Source organism: Lithobates pipiens, unplaced genomic scaffold (genome assembly GCF_037356315.1).
Source record: "Lithobates pipiens isolate NorthernLeopardFrog02 unplaced genomic scaffold, aLitPip1_a1.2 Scaffold_18, whole genome shotgun sequence".
In the NCBI taxonomy this organism is placed as follows: Eukaryota; Metazoa; Chordata; class Amphibia; order Anura; family Ranidae; genus Lithobates; species Lithobates pipiens.
Genome location: NW_027507758.1, coordinates 299,529,976 through 299,553,801, shown reverse-complemented (window position 1 = coordinate 299,553,801; position 23,826 = coordinate 299,529,976). Strand labels below are relative to the sequence as shown.

The 23,826-nt window shown below is 42.0% G+C and overlaps 1 protein-coding gene across 1 annotated transcript in view; it reads right to left on the bottom strand.

The window, feature by feature from the left end:
• PREP (prolyl endopeptidase) overlaps positions 1 to 23,826 on the bottom strand; it is a 208,517-nt gene that overhangs the window by 173,525 nt on the left and 11,166 nt on the right. Inside the window, exons 4-6 of the mRNA XM_077487181.1 lie at positions 21,359 to 21,489; positions 19,857 to 20,066; positions 16,672 to 16,793 (exon numbers count right to left, since the gene is read on the bottom strand). Of these exons, the coding sequence (XP_077343307.1) occupies positions 16,672 to 16,793; positions 19,857 to 20,066; positions 21,359 to 21,489 (463 nt within the window). The remainder of the gene's footprint in view (positions 1 to 16,671; positions 16,794 to 19,856; positions 20,067 to 21,358; positions 21,490 to 23,826) is intronic.

Here is a 23,826-nt window from a genome sequence, read left to right as displayed (position 1 = left end):
TTCTGGGCTACATCTACAACCAGACTAAACGTTTCTATGGCTATGTCAGCAACCATGTAGAGAGAATCAGGAAATCATCTAAACCTGAACAATGGCATTATGTTCCATCTAAAATTAACCCTGCAGATCATGCCACCAGGCCAGTGTCTGCAAGTGTTTTTGCAAATGATTCTTGGTTAACAGGACATGAATTCCTGCTGGATTATCCAGAAGAAACCACAGCTGAAGTCTTCAGTCTTATAGAACCTGACAAAGTTTCAGAGATTCGTCCTGTAGTTAAAACCCCCCCAGAACTGAACAAACTTGTCTTGGGCTGTCAACGCTTTGAACCTTTCTCCAAGTGGAGAAGGCTGGTGCGCACCATTGCAAGGTTAGTTCATATTGTAGATTGCTTCCACACAAAGCCCACAGATGCTCACTGTCAAGGTTGGCACGAGTGCCAAAAGCTTCTTTCTGCAAGACATTGCTGAAGGTGAACTGATCATAATACACACTGTATAACAGAGTGTCTTTGGCTCAGAAATTAAATGGATCCGTGACAAGGGGGACATTGCAAAAAAACAGTCCGACTGCCAACCTGAATCCATTCATTGACAATCGTGGTATGTTAAAGGTTGGTGGACGTTTATACAAGGCTGAGTTGAGTGAGCAAGAACAGAATCTTCTCATTATACCTGCTCGTCATCACATCACCACTTTGCTCATAAGGCACTACCATGAGGGGGTTAAGCACCAAATCAGACACTTCACAGAGGGTGCCATAAGAGCTGCAGGCCTTTGGATTATAGGAGCAAAAAGACAGACACTGCACAGCTGTGTTCAGTGCCGCAAACAGAGGGAAACACCAGCAACAGCAAATGTCAGATTTACCAGCTGACAGGTTAAGTACTGACCCACCTGTCACTAATGTTAGTTTGCATGTCTTTGGGCCATGGATGGTAACAGCCCGCAGAACTCGAGGTGGCCAAGCAAATAACAAATTATGGACAGTTCTGTTCACTTGCATGAGTGTACATGCAGTATACATAGAAGTAATAGTTCTATGGATGCCTCAAATTTCATCAATGATCTAAGACGATTCCTAATCATCAGAAGACCGGCCAAGACACTAAGATCTGACTGTGGAACTAATTTCATTGGAGCCTGTCGAGAGTTACAGCTCAACTCTAGGTCAATCCAAGACTTTTTAGCTGAAAAAGGCTGTACATGGATTTGCAATCCTCCTCATTCTTTCCACATGGGAGAGAATGATAGGCATCACACGTAAAATATTGGACTCTATGCTTATGGACTTTAATTCCACAAGACTTACTAGAGAGACTCTAACCACCTTCCTGGCAGAGGCATCTGCCATAATTAATTCAAGACCACTTGTTCCAGTGTCCAAAGATCCAGAGACCCCAAATATCCTTACCCCAGCTACTCTTCTTACTCAGAAGCTTGGGTCTGTTCCTGTTTCAAATGGAAACTTTAAAGCAGGAAATCTGTGTTATGACCAGTGGAAGCGAGTACAAAACCTCACCAACTGCTTCAAGGATGCAGGAAATGGCAACGACGGAACCCTGACATACAAGTTGGACATCTTGTTCTGCTTAAGGACCAGCAAGCTGAAAGAATTGAATGGCCCATGGGACTTATTGTAAAGAGCGTTCCTAGTGATGACGGTAAGGTACGTAAGGTGGAGGTGAAGGTTTCAAGACAAGGGACTGTAAAGACTTTCATCAGACCTATCACAGAACTTATTCTGCTCTTCCCCTTTGGAGAATGAACTTGTTGTTTGCCTACGCTGCTGGACCCTATCTGTGACTTCAAGAAGAAAGTGTCTTGGACTTTAGTCGACATATCTTGAAGCCTTGAATTAAGAGTTATTGTTATTGCATTATATGCATGTTCTTTTTGTCTTTCAGGTCTTTAAGACATCTAGAAAATTACACTGTTTGTTATTTGCAGTTGCATAACTACCATTCTGATGTATATAGTGACATTTACAATGTCAGACGGGGAGTGTGCTGCTCCAACGGGGCATAGAATTTATATAGACTGTTTTCCTAACCATTTTCTATGGACGTTTATATTTAGTTCACATGCGGCCATCTAGTGACCTTTTGTGGTAATGCACTTGTTTCTTATGTTCTTTTTCCCTTATGTTATAACACACTTCCTTTGTATGTAATGCTCCACCCTTCTTCTTGTTAGTTGCATCCATGACACAAGAAGTACAATAACAAGCCACATGTAGCAGGGCACATGTATTCTGCATTGTAAGCTACAGACAATATCTTTTGACCGCATAAATACTACAACCTATTCATCTGTTTGTATCCTGTTATCTGCTGTAACTTGATGTTCAGAATAAAAGCATCTTGTAGATGGAATAGGTATTTGGCGAGTTCAAACTATCTGATGAGGACTGTCCTCAGTGATTATATCTTATACAGGCCAGGCATAGAGTTTTCACAAGGGATAACTCGCTTCAGAACAATCGGAGTCAGAATAGTAAGCGTTAGCACTTCCTGGATGTTTTGGAAGTCAACCCTACCCTCTTCCACAGCCACCTTTTGGCCAGTGTCAATGTGAAGGGCTAATGGAAAGTACAGGAGGAGTGAATCTGCCTTTGATACTACCAGTTGTGGCAAAAGCTTCAGTGCTTCAGTAGCGTTCGTACAAGCACCTCTAGGCTGTTTGCTTTACCAAGTTTTGCCTCTCAGAGGTATTCAGGTGATTTTCAGCATAGGTGTTGAGTGGAAGATAGACTTCAAAGAACGCAGAACCTGTATAGAGTTTATTGGCTTGCTGCTTATGAAAGGTGAAATAGTCAAAATAAATAAATAAAATAATTAAAAATAAACCACTAATGTTCCCAAATGGTAAGCATTTATGGTTTAGAAGACATATTTAACATTTTTGATTATACAGCATTTATTTTAGAAGGAAGAACATACAACATGATTGTGTGGATTACTCCTGAATATATCACCATGGAATCGTTGTCTGGCTTACAACTAGAACAGTTTTTTTTTTTTTTTTTTGCATTTCGCAAGAAATAACTTTTGTAAATTGAAATTTCACAGCCCATGCCTGTACATGAATAATGGCTCCAATTTCTCAGGAGTGAAGAATCTCTTATCTGTCTGATGATGGAGATAGGCAGCATATTTCAGAAGTTTCATATGAAGCATGAATGCTGCATATATCCTAAATAAATGGGGATGTTGAGCAAGCAGAGGAGCATCATTCTTTTTTTATTTTCTAGAAATTATTTCAATGCCTTAGGACTTCTTACTGGCATAAAGAATAAGTGCCGTTAGTACTAGGTCAAGCTGATGCAGGTATTCCCCACTGGATAGAACTTGGAAAAGGCCAATTAGGTGTTCGTTCATCACCATAAGAGCTTCACCACTTGAAAATACCATACTATAGAGAATATCAGGGTCACTAAAGTGACACCATTTTGTCACAGTCTCTAATTAGACTCTGTATTATGTGAGCTATAACAGAAAAAAAAAAAACACAAGAACCATGTACATATGATACGGCAAAAAATATAAACAATTATATTAAAATCAATAAAAGGATTTATCATGATTTCAATGCTAACCGGTTTAAATTTATTCAGGGTAAACCTGATTCCCAGCAAACCAGTGCATGCTTATGCTCATTTTTGTGCACTGTCACATGCTAATACTTCTAGGCAAAGAAGCAATAGATGTACTATTGCACGTGTGCATATGAATTAGCATATGTACTTGGTGTCTATTTTAACTGGCCTGTCAACATGAGCAGTTGCTGAATGGTCTTCAGCTTGTACATGTATTCCTGTGACCTGATCCATTGAGCCTGCTTACCTGTGTATGACCCGGCTTTCTCCTGAACTTTGCGTTTGCTCCCGCACTAACCTTGTTCACCCGATCTCGCTGACCTTGGCCTGTTTACTGGATTTGTCTTTGCCTGCCGATTCTGTACTGCGCTGCCCGGCTGTTACCAACCCTGGCCTGCTTCCTGAATTTGCTCTGCTAACTCGGTCTCTTGCTACCCGGCTGCCGCTGGTTGCTACCTGCATATCGGCTCCGCTACAATCTCCTACTCTGGTGCCAAGCTGCTTCAGTAGCCAGTTCTTAGGACTGCAACCCTTCATTCACCTAACAGCGGACTTCACCAGCTAGCTACTCCGGCACTCTTGCCACTTTGTGCCCTCACACTGTCCATCTCCCCCCTTCAGGAATGTTAGGCAGGAGGTGCAAGCGAGGCCTCCACAACATTGCAGTTGTCAATGGGTATGTGATAGGGCATCAAAACAAAGGGTGCTGAATGTCCTACAGTTCACTTTCTTTCCAAAACAGTCACAGCCTGAGTAAAAAAAAAGCCTATCGCCTGCCTGTAGCTACCCTCTGAAGCAGCGATCTCATAACAGAGGTTCAATAACCCCCTGAGTTATAACCAGAGCTTTCCAATCAGTGGGAAACACAAGCTTTTATGATTGCCCTGTCATAGATCTGACACAGTAGGTGGTGTGCCAGATCTCTGCAATTAATCCACTGCTTCCACACAGAGCAGGAGTGCCCCTCTATAGCTGCTGACAGGGGAAAAGCATTCTACCCAGGCTGTGGCTTCTTTGGAAATAAAAACAAACTGTAAGATATTGAACACCTTTTGTTTTGATGCATCTAGAACAGTGGTTCTCAACTCTTGTCCTCAGGACCCACTAACAGGCCAGATTTGAAGTATTACCTTGGGGAGATGCAGACTACAATACTGCAATTACTGAGCAGCAAATGATATCACCTGTGATGTATTTCTGTTATCTTGCAAACCTGGCCTGTTGGTTCCTGAGGACAAGAGTTGAGAGCCACTGATCTAGAATGTACTTAATAGCGAATAGTAGCTGATTAAAACTGAGGGCTCATTGAGCTTTAATGAATAAACTACAACAAAATGAACCATAGGGCGTATTAAAACCAATGATTTTTTTTTAAATTGTTAAGCAAACAATTCACACTTTTACCTACATTCCGTTCCATGGAAGAGCAACTTAGAAGCGCTGCAACATCCGTTACCATAAAAAAAAAAAAAAATGGTATGGGCGTCTTCAGTCTCAGTTTCTCTACTCATGCAAAAAAAGAGCCATAGTGGGAACGATATTTTTTTAATCTGGTTTGGACTAGCAGAGCTTAAAAAACAAAGTTGCTACTTACAGGTTGAGAGGAAGGGCTTTTGTCAATGGGCTTTTGTTCACTTCAACTGGGTTTGCATTCCCATACAAGTCTGTGTAAATGCATAATCCATTTGAAGCATGTCAAATGCAGGTCAGAAGCAAGTCAAATGCATCCCTGAATTCTGAATTATCTCAGAAGCATTTCAAATTGATGTCAAACTGACGTCATTGACATGATGTCAGTAACATGAATTCTGCAGGAAAACAGCTGTAACTATTTTAGACACAAATAGTACTTTGCGTGTTTACTGGACCTCTGCAGATTGCAAAATGTTCTATTCGTAAAAATGTGGGACAGCTAATGTCAGTGATTAATTTATTACAGACATTTCTCCTGCTGTGAAGGACAAATACCACTACTGGGCAATAATAACCTTGTTTTTGTCCTGTGTATTACTTTGTAATTAGTGTCCCAGTGAGTGAGCTGAGCAGGCCAGGATAACTAGGAAAATGAAAAATAAGTTATCATCCAGTAACCTCTAAATCAGAGCAGGAAAAGTAGAACATATAACAGTCTATTGGACCTTATTTTATATCAGGTATATTTAACTTGAAAAGGTCTGAAACCTGTACAAGATTTGTTAAACATGTATTTACCAGGAGCTCAAAATGTAGCACTATTTTCAAGAGTGTGACTTCCACAGAGTCACCAGTACATTTAGATGTAAAATATTATATGGCAATAATAAAGCAATAGTATTAAACAACATTAAATTAAGAATAAAAAAAAAGTTAGCAGCAAACCAGTTTTATAGAATATAAATGTATTTATTTAATCCTCAACACTGCTAAAAGTGGCCACAGTGAGAGGTTGAACATGGCAGACACAACCGACCACCCCCAGACTAAAGTAGCTTAAGACTGCTCCTTTAACTTGTGCACTTCACTCTGCCAATTTTAAATCAGCAGACAGGCGAAGATGCTGCTGTAGCACTTTATCAAGAGGAACAGCTGAAACAGAAAGAGCCTTTCTAGCCAGGCCAGCTACTGAAGTCTGTGAGCACCTGTAGTCATGAGCTCATGTCAGCTACTCATTTTTGCCTTGAAGCGTAACTCCGCTTTTGTTGAGAAAAAAAAAAAAAAAAAAAACATCCCCCTCTGGGTGATCTATGCACATTGCAGGGTTTTTAACAAAGTTAGTTGCAGATCCCTACCGTTTGTTATTCTAAAGAAATCAGTGTGTTCCTCTGTGCCCCTATGCTAAGTGAGTCTATAGGAGTGGTGTCATAGTTATCAACCAGCTGCTGCAGCTATAGGGCTCTAATGCGGAAAACTGCAGGGTCTGCATCTCTTTAGACGTGATTTCCTATTGGGAGTATCTTACCAAAAATGACATTTTTGTTACAGGAGATGCCAAAAATCTGACTTGTATCTTAGTGTAGACTTCTGGTAAAATCAGTGAGCCAATCAAACAAGCAGGAAAATTACCAGTTACACTTACCAGTAATGGGTTTTCTGGGAAATCTTCCAGGAAGGCACACCTGAGAAGACAGGTCTCACCTGACAGGAAACACAATCAACAAATGAGTCCCTCTGTCCCTCAGTTATGACAAAGTACAAACCCACACCGGTGCCAGAGGGTACATTCTGTGACAAATTGAAACGTCACCAACAATTAAGGGTAGGGAAGTAGGCCTGCAGTCCTGGAAGATTTCCCAGAAAACCTGTTACCGGTAAGTGTAACTGGTAATTTTCTCCAATCATCTTCCAGGACGGCACACCTGAGATGATAAGCAAGAAGTTCAGGCCTACCTTGGGACTCTGTCTCCATTTTCCGCTTCCCTGCTATTTCTAAAGTATGCATTTGCGTTTTAACACTATGTGTCATGCTCATTCGACCCACTCACATATGCTTTTAAACTTGCTCGTTCAGCATATGGTTATGCCCACCAACATTATGTCTACCGGCCGCTATAGCGACACATTGGTTCCAAGATGGCCGCTATATGCCTTCCGGCATACAATAAACCGGATGTTTACATCCTTGAAACCAACAAAATGGCCGCCGGTCTACTTCCGGCGACCACGTCGAAAGCAATATGGCCATCGCTATACTTCCGGCGGTCGTTTAACGATACAAATTAGCTGCGTACATCGTTCTCTTTACCAATCTGCCTATATATAGTCACTATACATGCGTCTAAGCTATCCCCTGATGAAGTCACGTGACCTGTGACGAACACGCGTCGGGAATTACCGCTACCGGAAGTGACGTTGGTCGAGCTCGCTGCTCGTTTTTTACATTGCCTTCTATTACCTTATGTTTGTGAATACCTGAAACATACTTTTTTCAATAAATACTGCACTTTCTTAAAATTACTACACTATGGGGCATCCTTCCTTTATGTTTTAACCCTATATACTTGGCATGAGACTACCTGCGGCAAACACCCCAAGTATCCTTTAAAAAGAGGCCACGCACCATATAGCGAGTAGGAGAGGGACGCCTAACAGGAATTGCCATACTAGGATCCATAAAGGGAAAGGACCTCCAGGAATATCTAAAGACACACTTAATACATGCTGTAACCTTACAGCAGTAAGGTAAGGGGACATCCATATATTTACCATCTGGGATTACGCAGAACCCCGTGGGATCACCCTTACCACTACTTATTGGATTGAGGATCACCCAGCACTTTTTTTCACCTATAGTTTACTTTATGCGATTTTTGATTTGAAGTTCACTTATGCTTTATGCGACTTATGTTATAGTCGCTACACAACTTATTTGCACTTTATGCGACTTTGTATAGCTAGCACTTTACTTCATTTTATACACGTGTATAGACATTCGATATAATATTTTTTCCTCAATTTTGACCACTGTTAAACTTAAAAAGGGTTTTTTTTTTTTTTTTTTTTACTTGAATTTAGCCTTTAAACACTATTGCACCTTGCCATTGTATTTTTAAGTCTTTTTACGTAATTTCAATATTATTAATTTATTATTTTTTGTTTTCCACTTATTGGTCCACTTGTCACTCTAATATCATCAATGGTTATAAATATTTTGTAGTGATGTGTATGCTAAATCACTGATGCTTGGTATCATACGATTATTATATATATCTTTGATATACCACTAGCCACCATCTATTTACCTCATTTATGTTGTTCTTTTTTCATTTATCATAATCACCTTTATAGGTTCTTATTTTACTTACAAGTTTACATAACACACAACTATTTTGAATTCCTATAATTTCTAGTACAGCGCATCACTATTTCTGTATCAATATCTCTCTCTGGGTTCAGACATTTCCCTGCAGTGAGTGCAGCAGTACCCCATTCCACTTATAATATTATTTTTTTCCCATTTTTGGCGCAGGAATATTTTTTTGCTATATATATATATATATAGTTTGGGGGTTCCAAGTAATTTTCTAGCAAAAAATATTGATTTTAACTTAAGAAAGAAGTGTCGGAAAAAGATTTAGACTTTAAGTGGTTAAACTTCCTGCATTTACACGTGGTTGAAAGCTTGACAGACTGTCCAGATTATTTGTGTACACAAGAAGTTCTATCCCTTTGATCTAAGAAGTAAGTTAGTTGCAATGTTTCAAGTTCTCAACTTGGCAGATTGCCTGGGATGCTTTCTTTTGACAGCTGAGTGAGCAGATAATCTCTCCACTTGTTTATATGAAAGAATCGCCTACTCTCAGCCGGAGAGATCGTCAGGGGAGTGAATCGAGATCGCGTTTTTTTAACGATTAATCGTGCAGTCCTTACCGGGGTTAGCCTTTCCCTGGCCGTCAAAAACCTTTTTATAAGGTGGTTCCGGGATAGTCTACTGTCAAAGAACACTGACAGGGCTGCCACCTGAACTCTGAGGGTGCTAACCGCTAAACCCTGGTCCACCCCATCTGGAAGGAAATCTAAGCCCTTGTACACACGGTCGGAAATTCTGCCAACCAAATCCGTTGGATTTTGTCCGACGGATTGTGTCCGAAACTGTTGCATACACACGGTCGGACCAAGTTGTCGGAAAATCCGATTGTTCAGAACGAGATGACATTTCGTTACGACGAGACTACGTTCAGGCTAGTAGCCAATAGCTTTGGTCTAGGAATTTGATCTGAGCATGCGTGGCACTTTGTCCGATCTGAATTCTCTACACATGATCGGAGTATGTCCGATCGGACCAGTTTGTCGGAAAATATTTCCAACAAGTTGGAAAATTGGGTCCGACGGATATTCTGACGAAATCAGTCCGATGCATACCACACACAGTTGAATTATCCGACAACACGGTCCGATAGGACACATTCCGACGGATTCTCCGACCGTGTGTACAAGGGCTAAGACTGTTGGGACCGTTTGGAGAGTTCCTTCCCTAGGCTGATCTCAGCGGGAGAAGACCTTCCAGACTTTTGCATAGATTCACCTAGTGACTGTTTTTCTACTAAGCAAAAGTGTATCAATTACCTTCTCCGAACATCCCCTACTCCTGAGGATCTCCCTCCCAAAAACCAGGCCGTCAGGGAAAGAAAGCCCGGGTCGGGATAAACGACTGGGCCCTGGCATAGGAGATTGCGTCGGACTGGGAGATGAAAGGGAGGAGCGATCGACCACCCCCTCAGAGTGGGAAACCAAGCCCACTTCAGCCACCAAGGTGCCATCAGAATGAGGCAACCGTGTGACTGGGACAGCTTCTGCAACACCCAGGGAATAACTGGGGGAGGAAATGCATATGCCAGACCAAAATCCCAGTTCTGGGCTAATGCATCTACCCCCCAGGAACCCTGTTCCCTGGTGAGAGAGAAGAACCTCTGAACCTTCGTGTTCTTCTGGCAAGCAAACAAATCTATCTCTGGTTTGCCAAAGTGATGGCTTACCAGAGAGAAAACTTCCTTCTATTAGCTCCCACTCTCCCTGATGAATGGGCTGCCTGTTGAGGAAGTCTGCCTGAAGATTGAGGGACCCTTTTATATGGACTGCTGAGACAGAAAGAATATTCTTCTCTGCTTCTCCCAGAATCTCCTGAGTCAGTGTCATTAACCTGCCTGACCTTGTCCCTCCTTGGTGATTCAAGCAGGACACTGCTACCGCATTGTCCGAGAAGGTTTGTACATCCCTCTCTCGGACTCGGTTCTCGAAAAAGCTTAATGCCTTTCCGACTGCCAGTAGCTCCCTGAAATTGGAGGAAGCCTTGCTCCGTCTCCAGTCTGAGGGAACCCTGGGCATAGTGATTTGCCAAGTGAGCTCCCCAGCCCCAGGAAGGTTCTTACCTCCCCTACGAGATGAATTCTCACATCCAGGGATTCTCTTCTCCCATCCCTGGAGTTGAGAAGGAATCCCTGGAGCCCCCCTGAGAGTGGAGCTGGGCCCAGCTGGGATGTAAGAAGTCATAAGCCCCAACACTCTCATAATGTTCCTCAAAGAGGCCTCTTCACTCTCGAGGAGAGCTGACAGGAGGAAGGAAAACTCTTTGGGCCACCGAGTCTATCTGGAACCCTAAGCATGCCTTGGACTTTGAGGGGTTCAGGGAGGACTTCTCCCGGCTGACCATCCAACCCAGAGTTGACAATACTCTGTCTCGATCTACCCGGAGCTGCTCTATGGCTGGGCTGTAAATCAGCATATCGTCTAAGTACGGGATCAATGCTATCCCCTGGAGGTGCAGAAAGGATACCACTTCAGCGAGAACCTTGGCAAAGGTTCTCGGGCTGGCCGCTAGGCCGAAGGGGAGCTCCCTGAACTGCCAGTGCTGCATACCCTGCTCTGTCCGTACTGCAAATTGCAGGTACTTTTGATGTTCCTGGGCAATGGGAACATACAAATAAGCATATTTTAGATCTAATGTGATCATGAAGACTCTTCTCTGGAGGTGTTTCCTGACCATATAGATACTCTCCATGCGGAACTTTTTGTATTGCAAGTATCGGTTCAGCGTTCTTATATTTATAAATCAGCCTGAAACTTGCCCGATGGTTTCGGAACCACGAAAATGTGGGAATAGAACCCTAGGTCATCTGACTTGCGGGAACAGGCATAATGACCTCCTGTTCTGCGAGTTCGTGGACAGTCCCCAGAAGGCCCCTTGCTTTCAGTGGGTCTTTTGGAAGAGAGGCAACGAGGAAATTTGGAGGAGGGGGGGGTCGATCGGAATTCCAACTTGTAACCTTCTCTTAGGAGATTTAGGATGTAAGGACTCTGTGTGATCTCCCACTAAGGGAGAAACCACAAGAGCCTTGCGCCAACCTTTATGTTGGCGTCATTTGGCTTCCTTGCTGGAAGGTCCGGACCAAGAAAAAAAGAATTCCACCTTTTTTCTTGGCCTTCTTCAGCCCCCACTTTTTCCCTTAAAGTGGCTTTTTGCAGAGGGGCCTCAAAAAATGTCTTCCTTCTCCTTCTTGGGTTTTGTAGGGAATCTTTTACCCTTTTCTGTGGAATCGGGAGAGGACCTGTTCTAATCCTGAGCCAAAGAGCAGGGAGCTCTCAAACGGTATACCACAGAGTCGAGATTTAGAGGTAAAATCTCCATCCCATGTTTTTACCCAAAGGGCCCTTCTAGAAGAGTTCAGTAGAGCCAGACTTAGCAGTAGTTCTCACTGTCAAGAAAGCTACCGCTCCCCTAATGACTTCCAGGGATTCTTTTTTACGCGAGACATTGTCCATCAACCTGTTAAGCCATGTGTCTGCATTTCTGGCCACACAGGCCGAGGCCAATGCTGCACCCATAGCTGCCGCATTAGCGTCCCAAGCTCTACGCAACAAGGTTTCAGATTTCTTATCCATCTGATCCTGGATGTTGCCAGAGTCCTCAAAAGGTGAGGTCCGATATCTTGGATACTTGCGCCAAAGACGCATCCAACTGAGGGACCTTACAGAATTCAGAATACAGGACATAGGACCGCGGACCCCTGCTCCTTTACCGCCTTTATAGCGACCGTTCCTTCCGATCGCCACCATTTTGTTGTAGTCCGGGTTGCCGGAAATTACATCGCACGCGTTGCCGTGTGTTAGTGCCACCAGTTTCTCAGGGGGCTCTTCCTGTACTACCCCCGAGTGCTCCCTTAGGAAGCAAGAGGGAAATACCCCTCCCTGGATAAAGCAGAGCCCTATCAGACCCCACAGACACCACTGGCTGCTCTGGGTCTGATAACCCGGGGAGGGGGCGGAGACCTCAGTCCCAGACCTTGGTCCCTAAAATCAAAAAAAATAAATGGTTTCACTGCCACTCTGTGGGAAACACAATCAACAACAGAGGGAAGGGTGGGGCCTTTTAAACTCTGTTGTTGTGTTTCCTGTCAGGTGAGACCTGTCAATCTCAGGTGTGCCGTCCTGGAAGATGACTGGAGAAATTATGTTTCTGGGGGGTGTTCTGTACACATTCTGCATACAGAACACCTCCAGGTAGCCATATTGCATTGCATTTTACAGAAAATTACAGCAGCTGCAGATTGAGAAGGAAAGATCATTTTTAAAAACAAACATTCAATTACAATTACAATATGACTTGTGTCACAATTGTATATGCTATATTTTTTCCTCATGAATGTGGAGTTACCCTTTAAGACAACATTGCACTGCATAAATCTGAATGCCAGAAAGAAGTTTATAGAGGAGTGTCAAGGAAAACTAGAAATGCATTCCTCTGGCTTCTTTGGGGGGATTTTGGACACATCGGTCACAAAGCGTGCCCGGGGGGGGGGTTGCAGGGGACATGGCTCTGGGGAGGATGTCCATGCACACCCCTCCCATAACTAGAGAGCCACGCTGTAGATGTCTTTTGGCTACAGCGTGCTAATAAGGTGGTTAACCGCTTGTTGACCAACCACCATCATTATACTGCAGCAGGTCGGGCATGATCCCACAAGCCATTGTAGCTATACGGCGGCTCACGGGATCGGGATATTGCCCGCTGCACTTCGGGGGTGCCGATGCTCATAAGCAATCATGGGCACGAGAGGCAGGTCAGGGTCATGTGTGTAAACAAACAAATCCCTGTTCTGTTAGGTGTGACAAATCGTGAGTTCCGCGATCTGTCATTTCCTCTAGTCAGTCCCCTCCCCCTACAGTTAGAAACACACACAGAGATCACAGTTAACACCCCTTGATCGCTCCCTAGTGTTAACCCCTTCCCTGCCAGTGACATTTATACAGTAAATCGGTGCATTTTTATAGCACTGATCGCTGTATAAATGCCAATGGTCCAAAAAATGTGTCAAAAGTGTCCAACGTGTCGGCCATAATGTTGCAGTCCCGATAAAAAATAAAATAAAAAATAAATAAAATAAAAAGTCGCAGATCACCGCCATTACTAGTAAAAAATATAATAATAATAAAAAAAAATGCAATAAATCTATCCCCTATTTTGTAGACACTATAACTTTTGAGCAAATTAATATACGCTTATTGCAATTTTTTTTTACCAAAAATATGTAGAAGAATGCATATAGGCCTAAACTAAAAAAAAAAAAAATACTGGGGATATTATAGCAAAAGTACAAAATATTGTGTTTTTTTTCTAAAATTGTCGTTCTTTTTTTGTTTGTAGCACAAAAAATAAAAACCACAGAGGCGATCAAATACCACCAAAAGAAATTTCTATTTGTGGGGGAAAAAAAATACGTCAAATTTGTTTGGGTGCAGCGTCGCACAACCACGCCATAGTCCGTTAAAGCGATGCAGTGCCGAATCGCAAAAAATGGCCCGGTCAATCAGCAGCCAAATCTTCTGGGGCTGAAGTGGTTAAAGGAAAAAATAACTTCACTACATCCCCAAACTTTTCAAGAACCCTTTAACACATAACCCCATTTTCTGAGATGCTGACCTATTTGGAAAGCTTCATAAACATTTCCAAGTCCTACACAGCTGATTTAAGCATAGTTGGATAGAATTTTGAACAAACATTTCCAAAAAAATAAGTCTTAGGAAAGTACTTATAAAAATTCTTAGAACATTCAAATGTCATTAGAAAGATTTTGTTTGCTTTTAACATTTGATTTTTAAATAAATGTACCAAATGAAAACCACATACACTGTAAGAAATTTGTTGTCGAGAAACATTTTCCATCCAATTTCTTGTCACTGTGGTTGAAAATAGAGATGGGCTCAGGTGCGTTTGGGATCCTAGTCCCAGCCTACCTGCCCGATCCAGACAGGAAGCCGACACTGCACATTGCTAATCACAGGCAGTGAAACATTTTCTGATGCGCAGCTGCACAGACTGGGAAATGTCTCGCTGCCTGCGATTAGCCGTGTGCAGTGTCAGCTTCCTGTTGGTGAACGGCCAGATGGGTTGGGACTAGGACCCCTAACACGCCTGAGCCCATCTCTATTTGATAGCGAATGCCGATTTGGCCCACTAATGATTAGAAAAAGGAAAAAAAAATAAAACTTTCTTGGAACATTCTTTTCCTAAGAATTTCTATTCAAATTTCTACCCATCTATGGACAGCTTAAAGTGGTTCTAAAGGAAGAAGGTTTTTACCGTAATTCACTCTTCTAATTAACTGAGCCCCATCTAGAATGAGGAAACGAGGAGTGAGCAGGGGACGGGGCAGATCCAGGTTCCGTGTGTGAATGGAAAATTCACAGGCACACAAGCTTGGGAAAGAGTCTGATCGAGTGCCCCATAACAAGAGGCTTTCTACTGGTGACCCTCGGCAGGGAGGGAGGAGCCAGGACTGCTTGCAGGGGACCCAAAAAAAAAAAAAAAAAAAAAAAAGAAGAAGATCTTCTTCACAGGGCAGGTAAGTATAACATGTCTTATTTTTTTAAAATAATAAAAAAAACAACAACCTTTAGAATTAGTAAACCTACAAAAAATGCACACATTCCTCTAACTTCTTTTACATCAGTGCTCAGAACCAGTGTGAAATTAGTTCTTAGGTTTAAAAATTGAAAAGAAAAAAAAAAAAAATATATAGCACAATCTCATTGCTCTGGACTATACAAAAAGGGGTACATTGTAGATCACTAAGAAAACTGAAACAGACCATGTTAAGGGATAAATATTTGGCACTGCATAAGTTATTTTTCTTGTAAAATGTTTAATTAAAGAAACACACATCATTGAGATGACCATATCAGCATCCTGACTCTAGCTTTTAGAAATAGTTTTGATAATTGGAAATAATACACTAAATGCTTAGATGTATTTTTGTATATACAAAGGCAAAACACACCAATATGAACTACCAATTCACATACAAAAATAAAATTTCCAATTTAGTAAACTGTGCCCAATTACAGAGTGCTCAGTTTGTGTGTTATTGTGCGCCCTCTGCTGGAAAACAGACGGAATGAACGCCTTCCAAAAACGACAAATACAACAAAGCTGGTTATGTTTAATAACTTGATTTTTATTATCCTTTTTCTGTTGCCTGTAATAACCCCAAAACATAGATTTTTGTCATGGTTTTCTTTTTGTTAGTGATAAGGCCTTTACATAACATATTAAAAACAAAGTCAGTCAACTTTACTGGAAACTCCTTAAAGTGTTCTTTCACTCTTGCATTTTAAAGCCACGTACACACGGCCGAATGTCAGATGGCATTGGCCGGTTCAATAAAAAACAGTTAACATTTGGCCCATGCGTACGGGAATCGGCTCCCAATCAGTGCTCCCAGCCAATGGCTAACAGCGCTGACCAGAGTGTTCTGGAGGGGTGTGTCCCCCTGTTAGAACACAATAGCACAGCAGGGGAGATCACTGTACTAGCATCGGATTGTTAGTACAGAGGATCTGACCTGACCAGGTTGAACGAAAAAACTGGTAGAGTGTACCGTGCTTAACTTGAGAAGACCCCACTATATTGTTTGCTATGAATAGAACAGATGAGATATGAGCACGCTATTAAATCAAAGTGCTATACCAAAGTGCTAGTGCAAAACCAATAAATATATAAATCAATAGATAATTCATAAATCAATCAAAATCATCAATAAATCAATATTATAGATCATGAAATCAATTTTGATTGGACTTTAGGAACTATAATATTGATTCAATGATGATTTTGAGTTATGAATTTATTCGTTTTTTTACTAGCATTTGCACTATGTTGATACATGTTACAATGCATTTCTTTAAAAATAAGACTTATTCTACTTTTTTTCACCACTGCAAACCTGCGCATATCAGTGGAACGCACCAGTGGGAACTGCTCCCCTTTACATACCTTATTTTTTACAGGACCTTGTGTTGACATGTACTGAAACAAATCTGCCAACGCATCTGTTGTGAATTGATCCTTAGATCAAATGCAACATTTTGGAGCACTCAGGGCCCTCTTCATCAGGCAATTGTGACCTGTACCCAACTGAGGGGGCTCTACATGCCCCCCAAACAATGCAGATCTTATTGTTACTAAATGAAAGCAGGTAATGAAACAATATCTTGGTGTGCAGACTACATTCTTACTTGTTTGCTTTAGGCATTTAGAATACATTCATCAGACTTCTAATGTTTAAACATGAAAACAAAGCAAAAGTGAAATGCTGTCTCACCGTAGCACCTCCCATCCATTTCGGGTTATCTGGAAACTCAGCACATAAAACATCCTTAGACTGGTCTGTTCCCAGGACATGATAATAAAGCTTCTGGTGCAGGTTGGTGGACGTTTCCGTACCTTTCCAAAATAATGGTAGTGAAATAGCAAGAAAAATAAATATATATATTATAATTAAAACTTATTGCTATAAAAGTTTAATCAGCCATTGCTGCTTAACCACTTGCCATCTGGAGCAATATTGATATGATTTGTTTACATATATGTAACAATCTGCTTTTTTGGGGGAAAAATGCTTGAAAATTACTTAGTCTGGTAAAACAATATTGTCAGCAGGACAGAAAAACGAGGAGAAATCTCTCTAACAGAGCCCCACAGAGCAGTAAAAAAAACACAAACAACAACAGATATGGGTTCTAATCCTGCCCCAAAACTAAAATAAATTTTTTGGTTTGACAAACAGTATAAGAACAAGCTACTTTTCTTCTTGGAATATATTCTTATTCTTATTTATTTATATATTTTTTTAATGAAAACTCACTATACAAATTTTAATTCTGTGTCATTAACTAGAAAAATGTTGTCTTGTCTTAAGCTATTGTATCTGTCATAAGGCATTCAGAACTGGGGCTGTTTTTTTTAAATCTGGTGCAGGCAACCAAATTGTGCCACTGATCACAGCAGCTATTAAAATGGCTTTTAAATCTGAACTCCATGCATTGTAAATCCAAAAGGAAGAGCCCCATACCCTCGGACATGTTTTACTTAATGGGCTTAACGATAAAAGGATTCTCTAAGATTTCTCCATTGGTTGGAACAAGTCTGAGAACTGGTCCTGGGGTAGGCCCTTGTGCTGAAGCTTGTCGGCTTATTAAAGTTTTGTCTGTGTAGACATCAGTGATGTGTGACTTGTCCTTTGGACTATACTGAGCTATGGGGTTTATTGACTAAAGGCAAATCCACTTTGCACTACAAGTGCACTTGTAAGTGAAGTCGCTGTAGATCTGAGGGGGACATGCAAGGAAAATAAAAACCAGCACTTGTACATGAATGGATGATAAAATCAGCAGAACATCCGCCGGATTTCAGATTTTCCCCACAGATTTACAGCGACTGCACTTGTAGTGGCATAGTAAATCCACCCCAAAAGTGTGGAGGAATGATGGACAATGAAGGATGGACAAGAAGCACTTTGAGGATTGGAGCAGTGTACTTTTTATCTCACTATACAAAACGGAACTCTATCAGATATAAAAGACACAAATGAGCTCTGTAATAATGAATACATCACTAAATGCAGTGATTGTAACGTCTCGTTTTTTAGTTAAAAATAACAAACATGTTATGCTGCCCTTTGTAGTGGTTTTGCACAGAGCAGCTCTGATCCTCCTCTTCTCATGTCCCTCTTCGGTGCTCCTGACCCCTCCCTCTTGTGGAGTACACCCACAGCAAGCAGCTTGCTATGGGGGCACCTAAGCTGCAGCTCCCTGTGTCCATTCACCCGAGCCCTGCCCCCTTTCACTCTTCATTGGCAGACTGACTGTAACTGACAGCAGGGGGAGCCAATGGTGCCACGCTGCTGTCTCAACCAATGAGGAGGGAAGTCCTGGGCAGCGGAGAATGCATTAAGATAAAAAAACCTTCTCACTTTACAATCACTTTAACTGCAAGCAGTTTAAGTACCTGAATTTAACGTGGTGCCAGCCTCTATGGAATGTGAGAGAAAGAAATAGCACAAGGAGCCAATCAGTTCATGTGTTTACAAGGGGGCATGCCAATAGAATGAGAGAAGAATGACAGAGGGATGAGCTCATCACTGTACTGCCTCTCTCCCTTCACTATCCAGTCACAGGCTGGGATGGGTCCAGGACAAACTGAGCACAGAGGAAATGGAAACACACAAAGGGCTATATATATATATATATATATATATATATATATATATATACACATATACATATACACACACACACACACACACACCATATCCATATCAAGTGGTTCTAAAGGCTAGACATTTTTTACCTTACTAAAGTAAAACCTGTCCTAGTGGTTGTATCACCCCTAACCTCCCTATTTGCTTTCCCCAAATCCTACCTCAATCAAGCACTGTGTCTGTTTGCAGCAATGCTGATTTCTGTTCCTCTCCTCAACGAACAGCCGTTGTCAAATCCTGAGAGAAGGGGTGGGACCCAGGCTGCACATGTGCCCCGATAGCACACAGCTTGCTATGGGGCACGCAGCAGAGAAGGAGCTGAAAGTGCTGGCGAAGAAGTTCGGGTCCACTCTGTGTAATACCATTGCAGAAGGCAGGTACGTATACCACGTTTTATTATTTTAGGGGAAAGAAAATTAAGCCTTTACAACCGCTTTTAGCCATAACCAAACTATTGGTCATGGTAATGGGCAAGAACACTGGTTTGTATCTGATCAGTACCAGTCTTTAAGCAGTGCTGTCTTAAAGCAGAGCTAAGCAAAAGAAATTTTTTTTTTGTCATTCGTATACAGTATCCCAGCAATTTATTATTTTTTTTGCCATGTGGCGAGATTTCCCTTCACATCCTGCTCCATAGTCAAAACAGGAACATATTTTTCTAATCCCTTCCCACTCTATCCAAATTTGAAAAAATGTTTTGCTTTTTGTAATGCCCTGTACACACGGTCGGACTTTCAGATTTTTTCTGACGAATTTTGGGCCAAACTTGTCTAGCATACACGCGGTCGCACAAAGTTGTTGGAAAATCTCATTGTTCAGAACAAGGTGACGTACAACACGTGGGACGGGACTATAAACGGGCCAGTAGGCAATAGATTTTGTCACGTAATTTATTGTGAGCATGCGTGGCACTTCGTCCGTCGGAATTGTCTACACAAGATCGGAATATAAACAATCTTATTTTGTTGTCGGAAAATTTTAGATCCAGCTCTCAATCTTTGTGTGCCGGAAATTCCGACGGAAAAAATCCGATGGAGCCCACACACTTTATTTTCTAACACGATCCAATCGCACATTTTCCGCCAGAAAGTGCGACTGTGTGTACAGAGCATTATACTTTACACGGTCTTAGCTTTAAAATCTATTCCTCCCCTTTCCTGTTACTGACAGAGGAAGAGTGAGGGGAAAAAAAAAAGGGTTGACAAAGTCATAAAACAGTAAAATCCAACTGTATAAAAGGTACTCACCATCACTTTTTCCTTCTTGTTGAGGATAACGGTTATAAAACATTCCAACACCATCATGGGTCCAAGACATGCAACTAAATTTTACTCTCTCCAGAACATCTGGCAGTTCTTCCTGGTTGCAAACTTTCAAGAACTTGATGGTTACCCAATCTGAGCCACTATTACTTAACCCATAGGCAAAATACTCCCCATCTTCTGTGAAAGCATAGCCTGGAAAAAAAGCAAAACGTCCTACTCAGCAAAAAGCTGCAATTCTATTAATACATCTGTACTATGAAACATTCACTAATTAACTGCTTAAGGACCGCCTCCTGCACATATACGTCGGCAGAATGGCACGACTGGGCACAATCACGTACCTGCACGTGGCTCTTTAAGTGCCCAGCCGTGGGTCGTGAGCACGCCGGCGAGCTCGCAACCCGGTCCTGAGCTCCGTGACCGTGGCCGCAGGACCCGATCGCCGCTGGTGTCCCATTATCGGGTCACAGAGCTGAAGAACGAGGAGAGGTCTGTGTAAACAAACCTCTCCCCATGCTTCCTACTGTGGCTGTCACCGACCGTCTGTTCCCTGTTATAGGGAAAGACGATCAGTGACGTCACATGCCAGGTCACGCCCCCCTACAATAAAAAAATAAAAACACAACGTCACACATAACCCCTCCCTGCCCCCTAGTGGTTAACTCCTTCACTGCCAGTGTCATTTACACAGGAATAGGTGCATTTAAATAGCACTGATTGCAGTATAAATGACAATGGTCCCAAAAATGTGTCAAAAATGTCCGATGTGTCCGCCATAATGTCGCAGTCACAATAAAAATTGCTGATCGCCACGCCATTACTAGTAAAAAAAATATATTAATAAAAATGCTATAAAACTATACCCTATTTTGTAAACGCTATAACGTTTGCGCAAACCAATCAATAATCGTTAATTGCGATTTTTTTTTTTACCAAAAATATGTAGAAGAGTATCGGCCTAAACTGAGGGGAAAAAAAATATTTTAGCAAAAAGTAAAAAAAATAGAATTTTTTTCTAAATTGACGCTCTATTGTTGTTTATAATGCAAAAAATAAAAAACACAGAGGTGATCAAATACCACCAAAAGAAAGCTCTATTTGTGGGGAAAAAAAGGACACCAATTTTGTTTGGGAGCCACGTCGCAAGACCGCACAATTGACAGTTAAAGCGATGCAGTACCAAATCGCAAAAAGGGGCCTGGTCCTTTGGCTGCAAATTGGTCCGGGGCTTAAGTGGTTAAAAGGCTTTTCTACTTGAATCAAGAAAAAAGATCTCTTAACCAGTGGGATGTGTGGTTTTGGCTGCCTATTTGGTTACCTAGAGACTGGATGTTTTAAAAGAGTAGCCCACATAGCTCTACATTTCTGATTAGCAGCTTTATGATGGGTAACATTAGCGCACAACAGCTTCATAAAATTTTTTTTTAAATTCTGTAAAATGTGTTTATGCTTTAAATAAACATTAATCAGAAAAGACAGCTTACCTCGCAGAGCAACTGTTCCATCTTCGGAAAATGTATTAGGATCCAGAAATACTCTTGGTTCATCATCTAGAGAATCCTGAACATACATTACTCTTTGATTCTGAAGACCAGAATTGTAGAAATAGAAATACCTGATTGTTTGCAAACAACAACATATAGAGAATGTTAGTGTGCACAGAGCAATATGGGCAAAAAAATTAAAAATGTAAACAGAATTATCATAGTATCTGTGGATTAAGAGAGAAGAATATACAATATTAGTGACACAGTAAACACATCAAAACCTAAATGAATTAAAGGTCTGTTATGTAACAACTCCATCATAAGCTGGCGTTTCCCATACTTAGAGACTATACCAGTGAAAATAACACCTCTCATTGTCGGCAGACACAGAACAGAGTTGTGTTGTGTGAATATTGTAAATCTAGTGTCAACTAGCACTGGCATATACAGTGCCTTGAAAAAGTATTCATACCCCTTGACATTTTCCACATTTTGTCATGTTACAACCAAAAACTTAAAATTTATTTTATTGGCATTTTATGTGATAAACCAACACAAAGCGGCACATAATTGTGAAGTGGAAGAATTTGATGAATGGTTTTCAATTTTTTTTAAGAATAAATATGTGAAAAGTGTGGAGTACATTTGTATACAGCCCCCTTTACTCTGATGTCCCTAACTAAAATCTAGTGCAGGGGTCTCAAACTACCAGCCTTCCAGCTGTTGCAAAACTACAAGTCCCATCATGCCTCTGCCTGTGGGAGCCATGCTTGTAACTGTCAGCCTTGCAATGCATCATGGGACTTGTAGCTTAGCAACAGCTGGAGGGCCGCCAGTTTGAGACCCCTGATCTAGTGGAACAATTGCCTTCAGAAGTCACCTAATTAGTAAATAGAGTCCACCAGTGTGTAATTGAATCTCAGTATGAATACAGCTGTTCAGTGAAGCCCTCAGAGGTTTGTTAGAGAACCTTAGTGAACAAACAGCATCATGAAGGCCAAGGAACACACCAGAGAGGTCAGGGATAAAGTTGTGGAGAAGTTTAAAGCAAATTTAGGTTACAAAAAAATATCCAAAGCTTTGAACATCTCACGGAGCACTCTTCAATCCATCATCTAACAACAGAAAGAGTATGGCACAACTGCAAACCTACCAAGACAAGGTCATCCACCTAAACTGACAGGCCCAGCAAGAAGAGCATTAATCAGAGAAGCAGCCAAGAGGCCCAAGGTGACTCTGGAGGAGCTGCAGAGATCCACACATCAGGTGGAAGAATCTGTCCACAGAAAAACTTTTAGGCCGCGTACACACGGGCGGACTGTTCGCCCAACTTTGTCCGCTGAACAGTGTTTGGGCGGACAGTCCGCTCGTGTGTGGGCTTTCAGCGGACAGTTTCAGCGGACAGTTTGACGAACAAGGTTTTTCGGAATTTCCGAAAAACTGTCCGCTGAAACCTTGTTTGAGCGAACAGTCCGCTCGTGTGTAGGCTTGTTCGTCAAACTAAGTTCCGCGCATGCTCAGAAAGGATTTACACGCCGAAAGTTATAATGCAGTGTATAGGACGTCGTATTTTTCGTCCCGTCGTACGTGCCGTTCACGTCATTGCGCACGGTTTCAGCAAACTGTTCGTCCGTCGTGTGTGGCCATGTCCGTCCATGCTAAGTTTGAGCGGACTGTTTGCCGAAACTGTTTGACGGACAAAGTTGGGCGAACAGTCCCCGCGTGTGTACGCGGCCTTAGTCGTGCACTCCACAAATCTGGCCTTTATGGAATAGTGGTAAAAAGAAAGCCAATTTTTGAAAAAACCCATAAGAAGTCCCATTTGCAGTTTGCAAGAAGTCATGTGGGGGAAACAGCAAACATGTGGAAGAAGGTGCTCTGGTCAGATGAGACCAAAATTTAACTTTTTGTCCCAAAAGCAAAACACTAACAAACTGTGGCGGAAAACTAACACTGCACATCACCCTGAACACACCATCCCCACCATGAAATATGGTGGTGGCAGCAGGGCTCAAGTCCAGCGGGAACGCATGGGAACGGAGTACCTGTACTTTTTCCACAACAGGAACTCAGTTCCCATTAGCAGCCGTGTCCTGCAAGACTTTGAAGTATGCGAGCTGTGTGGCAGGCACTACACCAGCAGCCGCCGACACAGCTCACAATAGTAAGTGCCGCACACCAGGGGTGGACTGACCATTCAGGTATTGCCAGTAGAGGGCCCCATGACAGCTTCCTCTTCGATCTACCTGTCAATCACAGCTAGCTGATGGGTAGATCAGGTCCCTGCTGCTAAGAGATTGTATTTAGTCAGACCTCTCGTGATGCGCTCCTCCCCGCCGGCCACTCCTGATTTTCTGTCTCCTGCATACTTGCTCTGTGTGTCCCACTGAATCCCCCCCTCCTCTATCTTCAGTGCCATATGATGAGAGAAACCAGAGGAGGAGCACAGCTATTCTGCTCACAGG